The sequence below is a fragment of the Dryobates pubescens genome, chromosome 2 (assembly GCF_014839835.1).
Source record: "Dryobates pubescens isolate bDryPub1 chromosome 2, bDryPub1.pri, whole genome shotgun sequence".
NCBI classification, from domain to species: domain Eukaryota; kingdom Metazoa; phylum Chordata; class Aves; order Piciformes; family Picidae; genus Dryobates; species Dryobates pubescens.
The window spans coordinates 43,242,257-43,258,567 of NC_071613.1; the positions used below are offsets into that span (position 1 = coordinate 43,242,257).

At 46.3% G+C, this 16,311-nt stretch overlaps 1 protein-coding gene and 1 non-coding gene across 2 annotated transcripts in view; one reads left to right on the plus strand and one right to left on the minus strand.

Moving 5' to 3' along the window:
* Positions 1–16,311, minus strand: part of CLASP1 (cytoplasmic linker associated protein 1) — a 181,951-nt gene that overhangs the window by 127,544 nt on the left and 38,096 nt on the right. The window contains exons 3-6 of the mRNA XM_054176222.1: positions 3,653–3,731; positions 3,268–3,371; positions 2,682–2,773; positions 2,521–2,596 (exon numbers count right to left, since the gene is read on the minus strand). Coding sequence (XP_054032197.1) covers positions 2,521–2,596; positions 2,682–2,773; positions 3,268–3,371; positions 3,653–3,731 — 351 coding nt within the window. The remainder of the gene's footprint in view (positions 1–2,520; positions 2,597–2,681; positions 2,774–3,267; positions 3,372–3,652; positions 3,732–16,311) is intronic.
* On the plus strand, positions 4,902–5,018 carry LOC128899375 (U4atac minor spliceosomal RNA). The gene has a single exon (XR_008463077.1). It is a non-coding gene; the product is annotated as a U4atac minor spliceosomal RNA (small nuclear RNA).

Genomic DNA, 16,311 nt, shown 5'->3' on the forward strand with positions numbered 1-16,311 from the left:
TGAACAGACCTGGATATTGCCAGTACATTATAGTAACAAACTGACATTTAATTACAAACTTGTTCGTGTGTTGATAAAATATGGAGGGAGAAGTAAACAGTCACCCAAGTCATCATGAATTTTGCATGTCTTCCACAATGATCTGCAAGAAATAGCTGAACACATCCTTTCCCCCACTCAACAGAAGAGCCACAAATCTGATTAAAGTGTCACCTATCTGTACTAAACCTTCCTCCATCTGACACAGCAGGCAGAGAAGGCAAACTATGCGCTCTGCTTAAAGAAATACCTACAGAACTGTGCACTTCTGCTTCTCAGAAGATGGTCTGGCAACTCCCCAAGCACTTGCCTGCATCAGGACTAGATAAATACAAGATATTTTGTGGGCACAAGCTAAAATCTCATGTAGGTCAGAGAGCAGACATATGTGCTCTGCTTCCTAGCCCAAAAAATATCCCCGAACACCTGACTCACACTCATCTTGCTCTGCTCCCATGCCCAGCAGCCTCCCTTTTCAGCAGGTCACTGTCAGTTCCCAAACTGCTGTCTTCACTCATGCCAGCCCTTACTGAGCACTAACCTCCAGCTTCTCTCTACCATCAGCCTTGTGCACTCCCAGGCAGGACTTTCAAGTACAGCTCAGGAAGGGACTCTGGTGTCCTCAGTTTCTGGATACACAAGCTCTGACTCAGCCTTACTCTCTGGCTTGGACAGCCAAGTGGGGCAGGTCACAGTGCCAGCATCTCTGCCTGTAATGAATCCACCTGCCAGGGGACCCAGGTACCAGCTGCAGGTGCACAGCAGATAAACTGCCACTGTTACCACATCACTTCCAGCTGCAGCATGCAGCACAGCCAATCAAGGAGGTCCTTGCATTGTAGTCTGGAAAGATGGCCTTTGTGTGTCAAGTTAATCCGAGTTATGGTTGCAGGACTGGAAAAACCCCATCCCAGGCAAGGCAGGGAGCTCCTACTAACAATACCTGCCTTAAACCTGCCGCAACAACAAAGCTTTAATGCTTAATCCTATTCTTGAGAAAATAGTTGCTAGTTCAAATAGTTTCCATACCAGATACTCATAAACTGCATTTGCTGAAAGCAAGGTATCCTAGAAAACATTCATTCCCAGACAGGCAGTAACAACACAGCTTCCACGTCCAAGAACAAAAGGGCTAACACTGCAGCTGACCGGGATCTGCGTTTCGCCATCTCTCACCAAGAGAGGGCAGCATTGACCCAGCATCAGATCTCCCAGCCCTCAGAGCACCCTAGCAGCACAGAAGCAGCCCCGGGGCACCCCAAGCCTAGCCCCTGCTCCAGGACAGGCCTGCTCATTCAGGAACCACTTGGGCTGCTGTTTATGCATGATCACTTCGGGCATGGGCTTTAGCGGGATGAGATGCTCCAGATCCAGGGTAAAGGTCAAGAGATCAGTCACATTTCCCATTGCAGTGGGGATAACAAGGTATACCAGGCACAGGGAAGAGGCACTGCAGAGGGAAAAAACCACTTCTGTCACCTCACCAACTTTCCAATTCATTCAATAGCTCACCAATGCAAGGACCAAAATTTCTGTCTGCAACCAGTCAAAGTCCTAATCTTAGTGTCAGAACTACAATTGACCCTGAACACTGAACTTCCTTCAAAACTTCTTAGGGTGAGAGGTTTATCCTCCTGTGTTGGCACAAACAACAGGGGAAAGCTGTTTCACACCCAGTCCTCCTCCTCAGCAAGGGGAAGCCCTCACCACCACAGGAATACGGCCAACTCCAGAGCCAGCATAAGCCCACTCCCCAGCCAGCCACCCCACACACCCTTCCAGCTAAATGCTCCAGACCTGGATTATGTGTATGCACCACCCATGCTAGGAGGGCAACAGGGATATAGGAAAACTGCTAAAACTCGTATTTTATGGCATCAGTTTGAACCCTGCTTGCCCATTCCTCCTCTTCTCACTAGCCTCACACACTTGCATCTGATTACAGATTAGATCCCATCCAGAACAGGACAAAAGCACACAGAAGTGACAGAGTTTCTTGGTCAACATGTATTTTAACTTAAGGATCCTGTACAGCTTCCACCCCTTATTCAGAATCTCCCTGTACAACGTCTAGCAGTGTGTGTCATCAGGCTGCCTCACTAGCCCCCACAGCCTTCCCTGCCCAGACTGCTGCTCCTCTGAAAATGAAGAGTGCTGCATCAAGCACAAGGACACCTGCAACCCTCCCCTGCATTTGGGCTGCTAAGGCATGTAAGTTCCCTTCCAACAAAGGTATTCTGCTCTGCTCATCTCATCTGCAGATTCAGGTTGTTCTGAACTCAGAGTAACTGATATGCTGGTTTAGGCATACATCAAATACTACCTCTTCCAAACCAGTGAAAGGCTTTTCATGAACAGCATTGTTCAGAGTACACCACCAGCAGCACAATTAACTAAGCCACCACCCAGAATGCAGAGCCTCACGCTTACAAACAAGGCAATCAGCACCACCTTTACAAGTTACTCACACCAGAAGCTTACCTGGCTGTTTGGATCTCCAAGTAAGTTACATATATGTGGCACTATCTTACTCAGTGTTAAACTCTGAGCTCCAGATCTGGGAACAGAGAACAAAAGGAGACCACTGTGAGGTACAAAGCAGACTTCTGCATAATGCAGGTTTGCAGGAGGCTCTCACTTACACGTTGAGTGTTGCAATAAGGCAGAGGCAAATCCCTTCTCTTGTTCGGAAATTCTTGTGTTTGAATCCTCCCAGCATCCTGTCCCACACGTACTGTGGAAGACAGTAAAGAAGATGAAACAGGAAAAAAAGGAGGCAGGGGAAGAGACAGACTCCTTCTTCCAGCAGACATACACTGTAGTATCTCTGGAGCTTAAATGCAAGCTTTCTATCCATCCAAGCAGAACAGGACAAGAAATGGAAGGACACTTTAAGGTCTAACTCTTTGTTCTGGGCTGACTTCACAGTAATCCCCTACTAGCTAAAGCAATACTTCCATTTGCAGGAAAAAAGTACCTTCCAAAGACCCAGAACAACTACTTTGACACCTACTCATCCCAACCCACATTTGTGAAATCCACTGACACTCACTCCCATGTGTACCCTGACAGGCAACAGCATTCCCAAGTGAAGTAAATATCTCATAACAAGGTGTAGGGAGATGAAGCCATTTCAGACAGAGCCACAGGAGAAAACCCTCTGACAGAAAAACAGTTCTCCTTTTCAAGCAGCCAGTCACTCATGCTGCAAAGAGTTGTCAAGCATACCTGAGGGTTAGCAGCTTGTTCCATGATTTTCAGCAGCAAGGTCTGATCTTGCTCCCTCACCGAGTCCTTAGAGTCTCCCAGTCTATCAAGTAAACTTGGCAGCACTGAGGAATGAAAACAGGAATATCCAAACCCCTCAGAAAACTGTCATGTGGCACAGCCCCTCTGCTCGCCTCACACCTGACGGATGGACCAGACCTCCCACCATTCAAGTAGAGCCAAATGCTCTCCTGGGAAGAAAAATGGCTTTGTGTGTAGCAGCCAGGACAGATTCCAATGAGGTCTTGGGTGACAGGTTGGACTTCATGATCTTTGAGGTCTTTTCCAACCTTGTTGAGTCTATGATTTTCTGAAATATCCCCCAACTCACATGCAGACCTCTTACCTGTGCCAATCTGGGCTTTGAAGCGATCTTGCAGGCGGGACACAAGGGCAGAAAGGATGTCAATTCCCAGGAGAACCACCTGCAAGCACAGAAGAGATGAGGTTTTAGCATACAACTCTTTCCCTCCAAGCCTGAGCCAACACCTATGAGCTGCACATGCCCTCCAGGGAGAAGAGTCCTGTCCCATCCCACCCCTGCTGTTGGCACTGCTCAAGGTTGCACAGATCCACACAACTCTTCCTTGCATGGCTTCTGACAGGCAAGCTGGGTGGTTTACCAGCAGAAAAGCCCCCCAGATTATTGTTCCCTGGGATATTTAAAAACCAAAACTCACTGCCAAGAACTTGATAAAGCCAACAGCTGTAATTGCTGCTCAGTACTAAACTCATGCATATGTATGTGCAACATAGACATACCATACGCATAACAACTTCAATATTTGCTGTAACAAGCACCTCTAATTAATTGTAATTATCAACACTTATAATTACAAAAAGGTGTGCAGTAGCAGCTGCATTTTTTTCCTTGCAAAGATTAAACCCAGCACTTTTATAGCGTAACTGAAACCCAGGGAAAGGCACCTTGATTGAGAGAAGGTGCAGATCAGGTTGTGGATCAGAAACCCTGCTCTGATTAACTTCATTCAATAACATTAAAATATAAGAACACCCTATCGTATACTGAATATAGTTGGTAACTTACACACCACATTCTTGGTAAGCCCCTATAGATCACAATGGTTCTGGGACGAGACAGCTCGCCTTCAGTTTTCAGTGAAAAATGCTGATGCCAGTAACCCCAGAAAGTGTTACCGACAGCCAGGCGGTGTCACTAGGGCTGTCACAGCGCAGTCCTGCTCCGTGAACAAGCGTTCACACTAATACCTGGCTGTAAGTACGTCTGTGCACCTCGGCGGGCGCTGGAGAGAAGACGGCGGGCAGCGCCGCGGATGGCCGGCAGGGGGCGCGCTCCATAGCAGCTGCCGCCCGGCGCGGATGGCCAGCCCCCTATGCAAATAAGCTCCAGACTGGCGCAGAGCACTCTGGGTAGCACCGCTACAGCCGTCAAAAAGGGCTTAAACCGGAGCCGGAGACAAGCCACTAAAGCGGCTTTCAGTGTCGCGCCCCAGTAGAGTGCGGCTCCGAGCCGGCTGGCGAGGGAATGGGGCCCGGCGGCGTACCGATCCTTCGCCCGAACCTATGACGCGGTGAGCTCTCCCCTAGCGCCGCCACGCCGCCGAGCGCCTCCAACCGTCCTTATCTGGGGGTTGCGTGGCTGCTCGATGAACGCGTGGTGAGGGCAGCACTGCTAACGCCTTGAACAACACGCTGGCGCCCGCCTCGCGCGTGGCGCAATTTTTGGAACCTCGCGCCGCGGTCCGTGCGCGGCGCGTCACTGACAACGGCTCCGGCTGCTGTGGCCACAGCTCGGCTTTCCGTTCCCTTCCCCGGCTCGGCGTGCCGCCGCTGCGCCGGCTACCGCGGCTGCCGACCCCGGCTTTGCGTGTGGAAAGCAATACCCCGCTCCCAACCCCAATTTATGCCTATTCATCGGACTAACAATCCACAGGAACACGGTGCTGTCCAATGCGCTGAGCCCCTACACCACGCCTGCTGCTGCACCTCCACTGCACGACCCCCACCCAACCCAGCTGGTCATATAGATCCACTCCAAATTTAGCTCTATACCAGCAGCATGAACAGTGCGCTGGAGAAACGACCTACTTGACGCCAAGTCTCCCAAAAGGAGGCCTCCTAATACAAGCACCTGGATCCTAACTTCTCCCAACATACCACTTTACCTCCTCTTTACTGCTCCTGCAGTTTTCTCCCATCACAGTAAGACCCTCCCACTGTGTTACTTAGTAAAACATCACTTGCAGCATGCTGACATTTAAAAACCTTTCATATGCCACAGGAGAATTTTCCTTATGCCTTTGGAAGCTGTGTTTTATTTTCACGTTCATCTTGCACACTGGATTTAATCTACCATTGACAAATGGTCAGCCAGCCTCAACTGCCTTAAGCACCACTGCCTGCCTGCCAGCTCCCTCAGCTCCTCCTGGCTGGGATACAGTAGCAAAGCCCCATCAGGATGATAGGCTCTAGGTTCCCACTAGCCCAGAAATGCTTTTAAGGAAAGTCCCTGGGATTCTGAATGCTGGTCATCATTCACAGCTGTCTGACCAAAGACCCTTCACGGCAGCATCCTGCACAGAGAAATAAGTGCACTGTCTGCGATTACAGAGATGCGCCCCAGGGATAAATCTGATCCCAGGAGAGGAAGGGATCCATCTCCTTCAAACTGCCTGCAAGCTGGAAAGAGCGAAGCATTAAAGGAAACATGCACAGCGCAAACAGAGCCAGTTACCCTGCAGTTTGCCTCCAAGACGAGAGGGGGAGGATGAGCTAAACCTCCAACTACTTTTTGCTGTTGTGCTTACAGAAATGGAGAGCTAATTAACTCTGGCTTGGACAGCACCACTGGGGGTGACCAAATGTTATTCCCCATCACACTGGATTCATTTATCAACCCCTGGTGTGCCACCTGCCTCAAAGTGCTGAGGGTCAGGTTAAAATCATGCATGGCTTTCAAGATCCAACAGAACTGTTAGAGGCGATACAAAACTTGCAACATGATGACCAAATGATTGAAGAACCTATGCCAGACCCTGTTGCACTGGACTGATTGCACTGAGAGCCTATCCCAGTTTTCCACAGAAACTGTCACTCAAGCTCTGCCTGATTTAACATACACTGAAAACCAGGAGGAACCTCAGAAGCACTGTGTCACCCAGGGCCAAAGCATCGATAGACCCTGTCAGCTACCACTTCATTGGTGTCATCTTGCAGCACACCCCTTCTTGGAAAGCCAGCCAGTGGGCACTGCTCCACACCAAGGCACAGGAAGAGCAGCTCTCCAGCCAAAATTCCAGATAACACTGCAGTGCTTAGAGTTACAGAGCTATTCCAGGCCTCTGTATCAACACAGGTCTTGCTTCATGCTCCAAGCAAGGTAGGACTCAACTCACCAGTACCCCTAGTAGCACAAAAGCCCCCAGCCTTCAAACAAAATACCAGCTTTTAACTCCCTGCTTTACACAAGCCCCAAACTGAGTGTTCTCTGGTGCCACACGCACTGCAGAAACAGGAGCAGAGCCCTAGATCTGCAGCTCTGCCACCTTGTTTGACTCCCAAGGTTCCCCATGACAGTCAATAAAGCAATTTGTGCCAGTATTCAGCTCAGCTGGCATCTGCTGTTATAACATCTCAGAGTCAGCAAGACCTTTTCCTATCTCCCTCTAACTGCCAGGTCACAAGGTGCCATTACTCCCAACAAAGATGATTCTGGTTAGTTCCCAGGATGCAACACAGCCTTTCCCAATACAGAGAAGAGTAAGGCATCAAAAACTTACTTCAAAGAACTCAAAGCACCTGTCCTTTAATACCTGGGTGGTGCTGAAAGGCCTACAGGCAGCTCCATGTATCAGAGAGCTGACATCTTACCCTTACCTGCTCCAACAGTAAATGCAAGCATGGCAGACATAAACGCATCTAACAGCTTACAACAAGACACCTAAATGCACTCCCATAAAAGGGTAAGAAAGCAAGCTGCAGGACCCAGCACCAGCTGCTCCAGCACAAAGTGACCACAGTGAATCACAGCCTCAGGGTACCTTGACTGTCTTGCACTAACATGGCAGCTCTAGACTACCATGTGGGGAAGAGATGAACCCTCTAGTCCTCTTCTCCACACCATGCCACGTGTAACAGAATTGTGGTGGCTGCTGCACAAACCTTTATCCCATGTCTCCTGCAGACAATCAGCAATAGGCTGAGCAGCACATGCCCACGGGCTGGTTTCATTCTCCTGGCTCCCTGCTGGACCTTCCACACCTGGCAGCTTGAGACCCAAATGGAAATGCTGGAAATAGAGTTTCTGCCCTAGCTGGGGTCACCAGCTTGCCTCATGCTCAGTTTCCTCATCTCCAACCCTGTGGTGACATGGCTTGCCTATTTCCTTTTGGAGTATGAGACTCTCCTTGAAGGAGGAAAAGGAGGTGGGAGACACTTCTAAACATTAATGTGAAAAAGAAAAAGTAAAAAAAAAAAAAAAAGAGAATCCAACCAAGGGTGGTTTTTCTTGACACTTCCTTAGAACATCTTTTCTATTCATAACCAAAGGCATGGAGAAGCACTTGCACATACTTAATATATTTGCAAAAGAAGAGTGACACTTCAGATAATACACTGAGAAGCGTGAAACAAGGACTGATGTCCTACATCACTGTCTGACCAATGACTAGTGCTAGCCAGAGAGCAATTCCAGGTCCTCACTAGAGGAAACATCCACCACAACAGGTACCCAAGGCTCAAGTCAGCTGACATTTGCAAAGTCGGTTTTGAAGTCAGGTACATTGTTTTGGGTCATCACAGCAAAACTAAAACACCTGGCACACAGAGAAACATGGTTAGCTTATGTAGCACTGACTGCTGCATTCCATCTGCACACTAGTATAACCACATCCACGCTGGAGGAGTCCATCTCCTGCTGTTACAACCATAAACATTTCATGTTCCAAGGCAGGATTAGATGTGCACCGACAATGTGAGGGCATCACCCCAGTCCAACAATCCTAGTACAGACACGAGTAGTATGAGCCATTCTGCACAGCCCAATTGGCAAAACCACCACCAGCAAACAAGAAAGCAGCAACAACAGCACAACTGGTTTTACTTGCATGACTACAAGCTCTGGTCAAAGAACTGAATAGAGGGAAGACTGTTTTTTTTTCCTCTAGATCCATCAGATACCATCCATTCCCTCAGACACCACCTCCAAAACCCACAAACAATTCTGGATGCCGGGCCATTGATTTGCCAATCAATACAGCAATACCTAAAAAGAGCAGCTGATTGGTTTGGATATAAGCTTTTCCAGTTCAGTATGGACCACAATTTCTTGGAGTAGGTTCCTAGAGGAAAATGCCTCTTATTTCTACAGGCAAATTTCTATAATCCAGGAGATTTTAAAAATTTAACTAGCTAATGTAGGAATTTAAGTTTCCATACACAGCAATCTTACAATGACTTCTCAGATACTGATAGAAGGAGAGACATCTGGTTTGGGTTTAGAAGAACGGGAAAAGAGAGCTACAGAAATCTCTCAGGTTTTTCTGCCCTCATATACACTTGATCAGATTCTTCTCTGCCCAGAATAGGGAATTACACTAAGCAATACCAAATCAAACACAAAGAGTACCTATGGCTGTGAATGATCACAGGGGATAAGGAACATCCCTGGCACTCTGTCCTTCCATAGAAGGGAGGCCAGATCCTGTACACTGGAGAACATCAGCACGGAGGGGCTCCTTATAGCACAGCATGAAACTGTTCAGCAAGTCAGTCTAGCAGCACAACTTAACAGACCCATCAGGAGTTAAACCTCACAACAGCTTTCATCTACATATCCATTTTCTTAGTCTCTCCTACCTCATGCTTGGAAGACCTTTTCTTTTCTCCTGGCAGTCCTTTTCTTTTCTCCTGGCAGTGTATCCAGAGACGCTTTGCTCTTCCTTCCCCACTGTGAATCCATCCTCTGCTGTACCTTGGCCCATGACAACATCCCTTTCTAAAGGCAGCAATGCCCAAGCTCCTTCTGTGACTGTACTGACCCTTGCAGGTGTCAGTGGAGTCTCTTTTCCTCACATCCAGCAGTACAACAGAATTCCCACACCACAGTCCCAACCATCTCAGCCTCTGGCAAACACCTCACTTGTACAACACCAGGAGCAACACAACCTCACACAGGTCTCCCGAGACTGAAGAGCAGGGAGAACTGGTATCGACCCACTCCTTAATTCCCCCACTGCCCCAGCATAACATAGAGCTCAGAGCACACCTCAGCACTTTCAAACTACTGCTTGTGAAAAAGTACCACAGAGCAGTCTCTATAAATTAAGGATCACTGATCACACCAAAATTCAGGGGACCAGCATATTTGATGTCTGCTCAGCCTACAATGGTGCAGCATTGTGAGAGGGTTATCAAGGACAGTAAAGCCCGTGTGACAAGTGACAGCCTGCCAGGACTTACCCACCAATGGGCTGAAGGACACAGCTAAATCAAAACACCCAATGAAACCACCAGCACTTGTAAAATGGGAAAAAACAAACAAACAAACTGGTTATTGAAAGTTCTCCATTTACAGACTTGGGAACAGATGAGCAACTCAGCAAATAATGTCTACCTCTAGAGTGAAATAAATCCCAGCAAGACTAAGGTCATTCAATTGTTGGGAGGTATCAAGAAAGTTCTTAAAAATAATCACTGTAGGGATGCATTTTTACAGCTACTGTTAGAACAAAAGGGCACCTTCCTTGCACAAACACAAGCCAAAAAGCTGTTTTCTGGATCCAGTAAAAAATGGGGGGGAGGAAAAAAAGAATGGGGGGGAGGCAGGAGGCAAAGTAAAAGGACAAAAATAGGATCAAAAAAAAAAAACCAAAACCAAAAGGTGGGGGAACCCAACCAAAACCAAACCAGCAAACAACCAAACCCAAACAGTTGTCTCCTGATGTAAAGAGATAAAGACATAAGAGACCTGGCAGAGCATGTGAGAAATTCAAAGCAAAGCACCACAGAGCAAGAAGTTATCACTACAGAAATACCAGAAAGGAAAAACTAGGGTATGTTTAAAAGAGGATCATTCTGAAATGTGGATATCTGCTTCCAAGAGAGATGACAGTCTGTCCTAGGTGAAAGAGCTGGAATGGGTCAGCCGCCAGCCACACTGCTTCCTGCCCTGTGAAAATTAATTAGTGAGTTCCAAAGAGCAATTCTTCACTGTTTTTTGCAGAGATTCTGCACTGGTCCTTGAGTTGCACAGCTGCACATAACCATGATGAGAAGGAGTAGCATAACACTGGGTTCTGTCCAAAGGACACAGAGGGAATTGCAAGTTGCAGAGTCACTGTTGTGGAGCAGGTGGCTCTTCTAGTCTGAGCAAGGTCAAAGCTCCAGAGAGCAGAGCAGGTAAATCACTACTGACACAAACTACAGTTGGTGTTTAGTCTCCAGGGAAGCAGCACTCATGATAGTACATCAGGAGACTTTGCAGTTGAAGGCAGAGCCACAATTTAAATCACACTTTCCTGTCTCAATCATACCAAACACTGCTGAACACCAGCAGCAGAAAACATTGTTTCAAAAAGGTAGTTCTGGTTTTGCAGCACCTTACAGGTATAACTATCTGCATGGCAGTACTCAGTGCTTAGAGCCTTCACATGAAAGAACATCAAAACAAAACACCTGCACTACTGAATGTTACTGCCTTTGGTTCCTCACCTCAATGCAGTTAAATATCTTAGTCACAAACACTGCCACTGTTCTGTACATTGCCACTGCCCTCAGCAGAGAACTTCCACTTACAGCTAGGTCCTCATCCAGTAAGGAAAAATGCATGTAGCTCTGTGAACATGGATGAGATCATGCCTGCATGTGTCAGCTGCAGACCAGGCCCACCACATCCTTAAATGAGATTGTAACTTCAGTGACAAGGCAAAATGAAGCATTGTACAATGAACGCTAGGATCTCTCTCACTGAAAAGCAACAAGAATGTGTCAGGGAAAGGAAAAATACCATTGCAATACCCTGCTTTCTCCCAGGAAAACTCAAAACCTTTATTTGGCAACTACCAAACTGCTAGTGTAGAGATGTGCCTCGGTAAGAGACCAGGTTGGTTTACCTAATGGAAGTGTTTTCCCCTTAGAGACAAGCACCTTCTACAGAGCATAGAAAGACGACAACAAAACAAACAACAACAAAACACACTGGTAATTGGGTGGAGTCATACTAGCTGGAGTACTTCAGAGCTCCTCACAGAAGCACTGACCCTGACTCCATCTCTAACACCTACAGGAATAGAAAGTGTCCAGCACATTTTTAAATTGAAACAGAAGTGCTTCTGAGGATTTAGACAGCATCAGGAAAAGGCAAATGCAACCTAACAGATAATCAACATCAGTTCTCTCTGCTCCCCTAGGGCTCAAGAAGAGTAGTGATAATTTTGAGGATGCTTAAATAATATCCAGCTACCTTTCTCAATCACTGGTTCCCATGTTTCTGAACATCTGCACTTCCAGATTACACCTTTTAATATAAGCAATCCCTGCAATCCCACCAAGAAGTGATGACAGGCTGCATGGACAGCCTCATGAGGAGAGCATCAAATAAGCACAAACACATCCAAGATCCAACAGCTGCTGGCAATGTGGAAAAGAGCTGAGGATCTCTCAGGGAGGCTGAGCAGCCACTGTACTGAGTCAACAGAAGGTGACTTGAGTAGGATAGAAAGTAGTTACCAAATGCTGGTATTCCTTGCTAGATGACAGTTAATGAAGGTTTTTCCTTGCCTCATTTGGGAAGAACAGATGCAATTAGGGGTGCAATAGAATTTTCAATAGCCACAGTCCTTGCAAACCACTGAAAGCACTCTTAAAACCTGAAGTTTCAAGAGCAGCTCCCAGCCCTGCACAGTCAGATTGCCTGCTCAGCACCTACCATATGCTTCTAAGCCCCTAAGAAGAATCTACAAACATAATCCACAATAGCCTAATAGTACAATAATGAACTGCACTGAAAAAATGAGAATAAAGGTTCAAAATGCTTTTGTTAGCTTCAGGAAGACAGACTATAGTTCAAGTCAGGGAAGAGATGGATGCTGGGTAGAGAAAGGGGCCATAGGCAGCAGGAGAGAGTGCTTCCTCCACAGAGCAAGGCATCCTTTCATCAGGAATCCTATTCCTGCAAAGCTGCTTCCCCAGCCCACTGAAATCTTTTTACCCAGAGGAGACCAAGAGTTGCAGCTCTGACCAACCAGTCACATGGAAAGACTAACCTCTCAACACAAGGGCAATGGCTTCTACATGCTGCCTCAATTCCAGCTTTGGAATCTCTACCTGGAACTCTCCCTCAGTTTCTGCCCAAGGAGTCCTTTCTTTGTTTAACATTGCTAAAAACTGCTGGATAGTGCTGCCAGCACTGTAGTGTTCTCACAGTCCAGTAAATAAGCAACTGATTTTATAGCTCATGGAGAGCCTGAAAGCTTCGACTCCTTGGAAAGAACAGCACTGTGTACTGTGCTGTAGAGTGCAGTTAGAAAAAAAAAGGCAAAGTCAGACCACACTTAAGCACAGCAAGCAAAAGAAAGAGGCTCCTTATGTTTTTTCTCACCTGCAATAAGACTATAGAAATTTGCAGTCAATGAAAATCACCTTCTGGTGCAGATGCAATCCAAAGCATGAGGCTAGGACAATACTTGTTGCTGGGCTGCTATGTTTGCCACTGGGACAGCAAGAGAATCCAAGCAAAGGTTTTTTTAAATTAAAAAACAAACCAAACAAAGGCCAAGCCAAAACACCACAAATATGCTCTTGCAGCATGTCCTGCAGATCTTCAGACCAGTTTTTTATATGACAGGCTCAACACACTTTTCATAGAGAACAGCTCTTCCAGTGCTCAGCATCACAAGAGAAGACCTTGTGTGACAACTAAAACTCAGGTTTCAAGAGATTTCAGAACTGTTTGGAATCCTGATATATGAAGGGAAAGAGCTGAATGTGCTGAGAAGCACAACAAAACCAGCCTCTGGGACTGAGCAGAACCATTTTCAGGTATAGAGGACCTATCAACACATGTTGCCCTTCTCTGCTTCACCTTTTGATCCAATCCCCTTAGGACTGATGAAGCTGCAATGACCCACACAGTACTGGCAAGCAAAAGCATCAAGAAGAGCCTTCAGCAGTAAGACTCAAAGTCTTCCTTCACAAATGAGGCTCAGAGAGACGACGATGCATTTCAAATACCTCTCTGGCCCATTCAGGAAAGCAGATACGCAGTGTGAGGTGTGGCTCTAACTGCACAGGCCCAGTGCAAGCTGGGCAGCAGTCACTACGCACTCTTTGCTCGAACCACTGTGTCATCCTGCAACAGGCCAGGGACATTTGACTAAGAAACGACAAAACTGGCCCAGGCCAGATCTCTCAGCAGCTCAAACCAACTCAGAGCTCTAACCAGTATGTAACCCATGCAAGCCTCTCCATCTATGGTTCTCTTTACAACCAGCTCTTAGCACAGATCTTGATCAATTCCAGCATCATGTTCTGTCTTTTCCTTTCTGACAATCAGGTATCTTACAAGAATTTGATCTATCTGAACTAGGAAACAGCAATCATTAACAAAAAGAAGATTCTGTCTCTGTCCATTCTAATTCTGAGGGCAATGCTTCCCACACACTCCAAAACTAAACCCTACAAGGCACTTAACACTGGAAACAAGCTGCTGCTTCCAAAATATATTCCTCTCCTCAACTCCTTTTGACCTATGCTTGTGTCCCTTGGCCTCTTTGGCTGTCATCATTGAGATCTGGAGCAACAGCTGAAGCATCACACTGAGCTCTCACAAGAGAATAAAACATCTGTTTTCCTCCCTCAGAGTGAAAACAGACGCCTTTTTAGCTGTTTCCAACAGATACTCAATTACATGACAGCATGGTGAAGCACAATGCAGCTAAATTAGGGCACACCCTCGGGCTAACATAGGTGCATGGCATGAGGTCAGAAACCCAAAAAGGTTTTGCAGTCTCACACAAAGTACCTATCCCCAAGTATCTAGGGTCTGAGGCACCCAGAGACAGGCAAGGGTAGATTTTTTTTTTTCCCCCTTGGCACTTTGAGGCTGCAGATGCCTGCAGAACTGCTCCAGTAGAACACATGCGCCAAGAACTACGCACTTGTGCTGCAGTTCAGCTGTTTACTTGTGGCTTTTCTAACAAGCTGTCTGGAAAACCCAATTCCCTACATACAACACTGCACCTCACTCTACTTTCCCAATATTCCAAGTCTGAAATGGGTGGCAGCCATCATCATGGGACAGTTGTTCAACATTTTCTGCCTGAGAAAAGTTACAGTGGCTATAATGCAGTTGGCATCCATGGAAGTTCAACCACAGGCAAACCCAGGCAAGCAGTCAAGCAATAGCTAGTTCAAGATCCAACTAGAGACAAGACTGGGCTGACACTGGCAAGTCTCAACTGAATCAGTACCCATCCCTGTCATGTCTGTTCCTGTGGCTACAGCACTCCAGTCTCCAAAGATGTTCGAAAGAAAAGGAAAACCCCAAACCCCCAAACAACAGCAGCATAAAAATCCCACAACACAAACACCTCAAGGGAAGGGAAGTGATCCAGTGAAAAACAAACTGTCCTGCTTTGCTTAAAGGAGCTTGTTCTTCTTAAAAGAACAAGCCATCTGAGCAGCTGATAGCACAAGTGGAAAACCAATTGGAAAATTACAGGGACAAACCACATCTACTTTGGCTTCTATTTCCAGCTATAGAAACATTGAAACCATGTAGCTGCTTCCAATGCTTTAGTGCTGCAGCTACACAAACATCTCTCACACTAGAGGCTTCTACAAAATCTGGTGGATTAATAGAAGGATTTAATCAAATATTCAACTAAATCATTAGCTCTTAGATTAACTATCCTAAATAGAACTCTTTAAAACTTCAAATACATCAGAGGAACAGAACCTACAGATGTAACAAATAAAGCCACTGAGATCAGCAGAGAGTACCCAAACAGCTGACACCCCAGGAAAACACAGCGAGGTACAGCAGGTACCTCCTGGACAGGCTCTACTCATTTTTTGCAGTGCTCTCCTTCAAGTCCCAGCATTATTTTCAACACAACAAAAGGTAAGCTGAATCAAGTGTTTAAATAACTGCAGAAACTTGAATCAACACTGAAAAGCAACTCTGAAGAAGAATGAATGTGACCTGCTCAATTCAATTCCATTTTCACCTCAGAAGAGAAAGGAAACAACTTTCCAATTTGTTCCTTCTTGTTAAAACCAACAGACTTTGTTAAACAAAGAGAGAAACATTTGCAATTTGCCAAGCAAGGGACTCAGCTGTCCCCAGTCATCACAGGCAGGTTTGAAGATGGAGTCTCCTCTGGAGACTTGAGAAACCTGCCAGGATGCGTTCCTGTGCAGCCTGATCTAGGTGAACCTGCTTGATTTTGATGCAACTATTCCAAACTGAAGTGCCCCATTATTATTTTGTCTTAAAGCAACATCTTTTAGAAAGAAAGAAAAGCATAGTCATCCTGAGAATTCTCAGAACCAAAACCTGAGAGCTTGTGAATTCCAAAACAAGATAGACAGCGCTGGGTATGTCAGGTTAACAGTGGCACACCACCACAAAAAAGATGCCAGGTTGTCTGCTCCCATCCCATCCAGCCCTACGGCACATTCCATGCAGCTGAATGGCACAATAGCCCTTTTACCTTCAGTATAAGAACACAGATCACCAACAAAATCAGGTTAGACAGTTTCCCAAAGACAAACTAGTTCAACACTGTCTCTCCCCCACACCTCAAAAACACATCAGGCTCATCTCATTCCTACAAAGCATTTTATTTTACTTGATTCTTAACATACAGGCCCTCAACTGCCATTAACTTCAAATGTTCACTAAAAATGAAAACAGTTTTGTCTATTCTAGTTAGAAGCAGCCCTCTCTGTTCATGAATAGATTTAATGAGCTTGTATCCTTACCAGTAATACCTTGCTGGCAGACTGAAACAGTAAAACTGA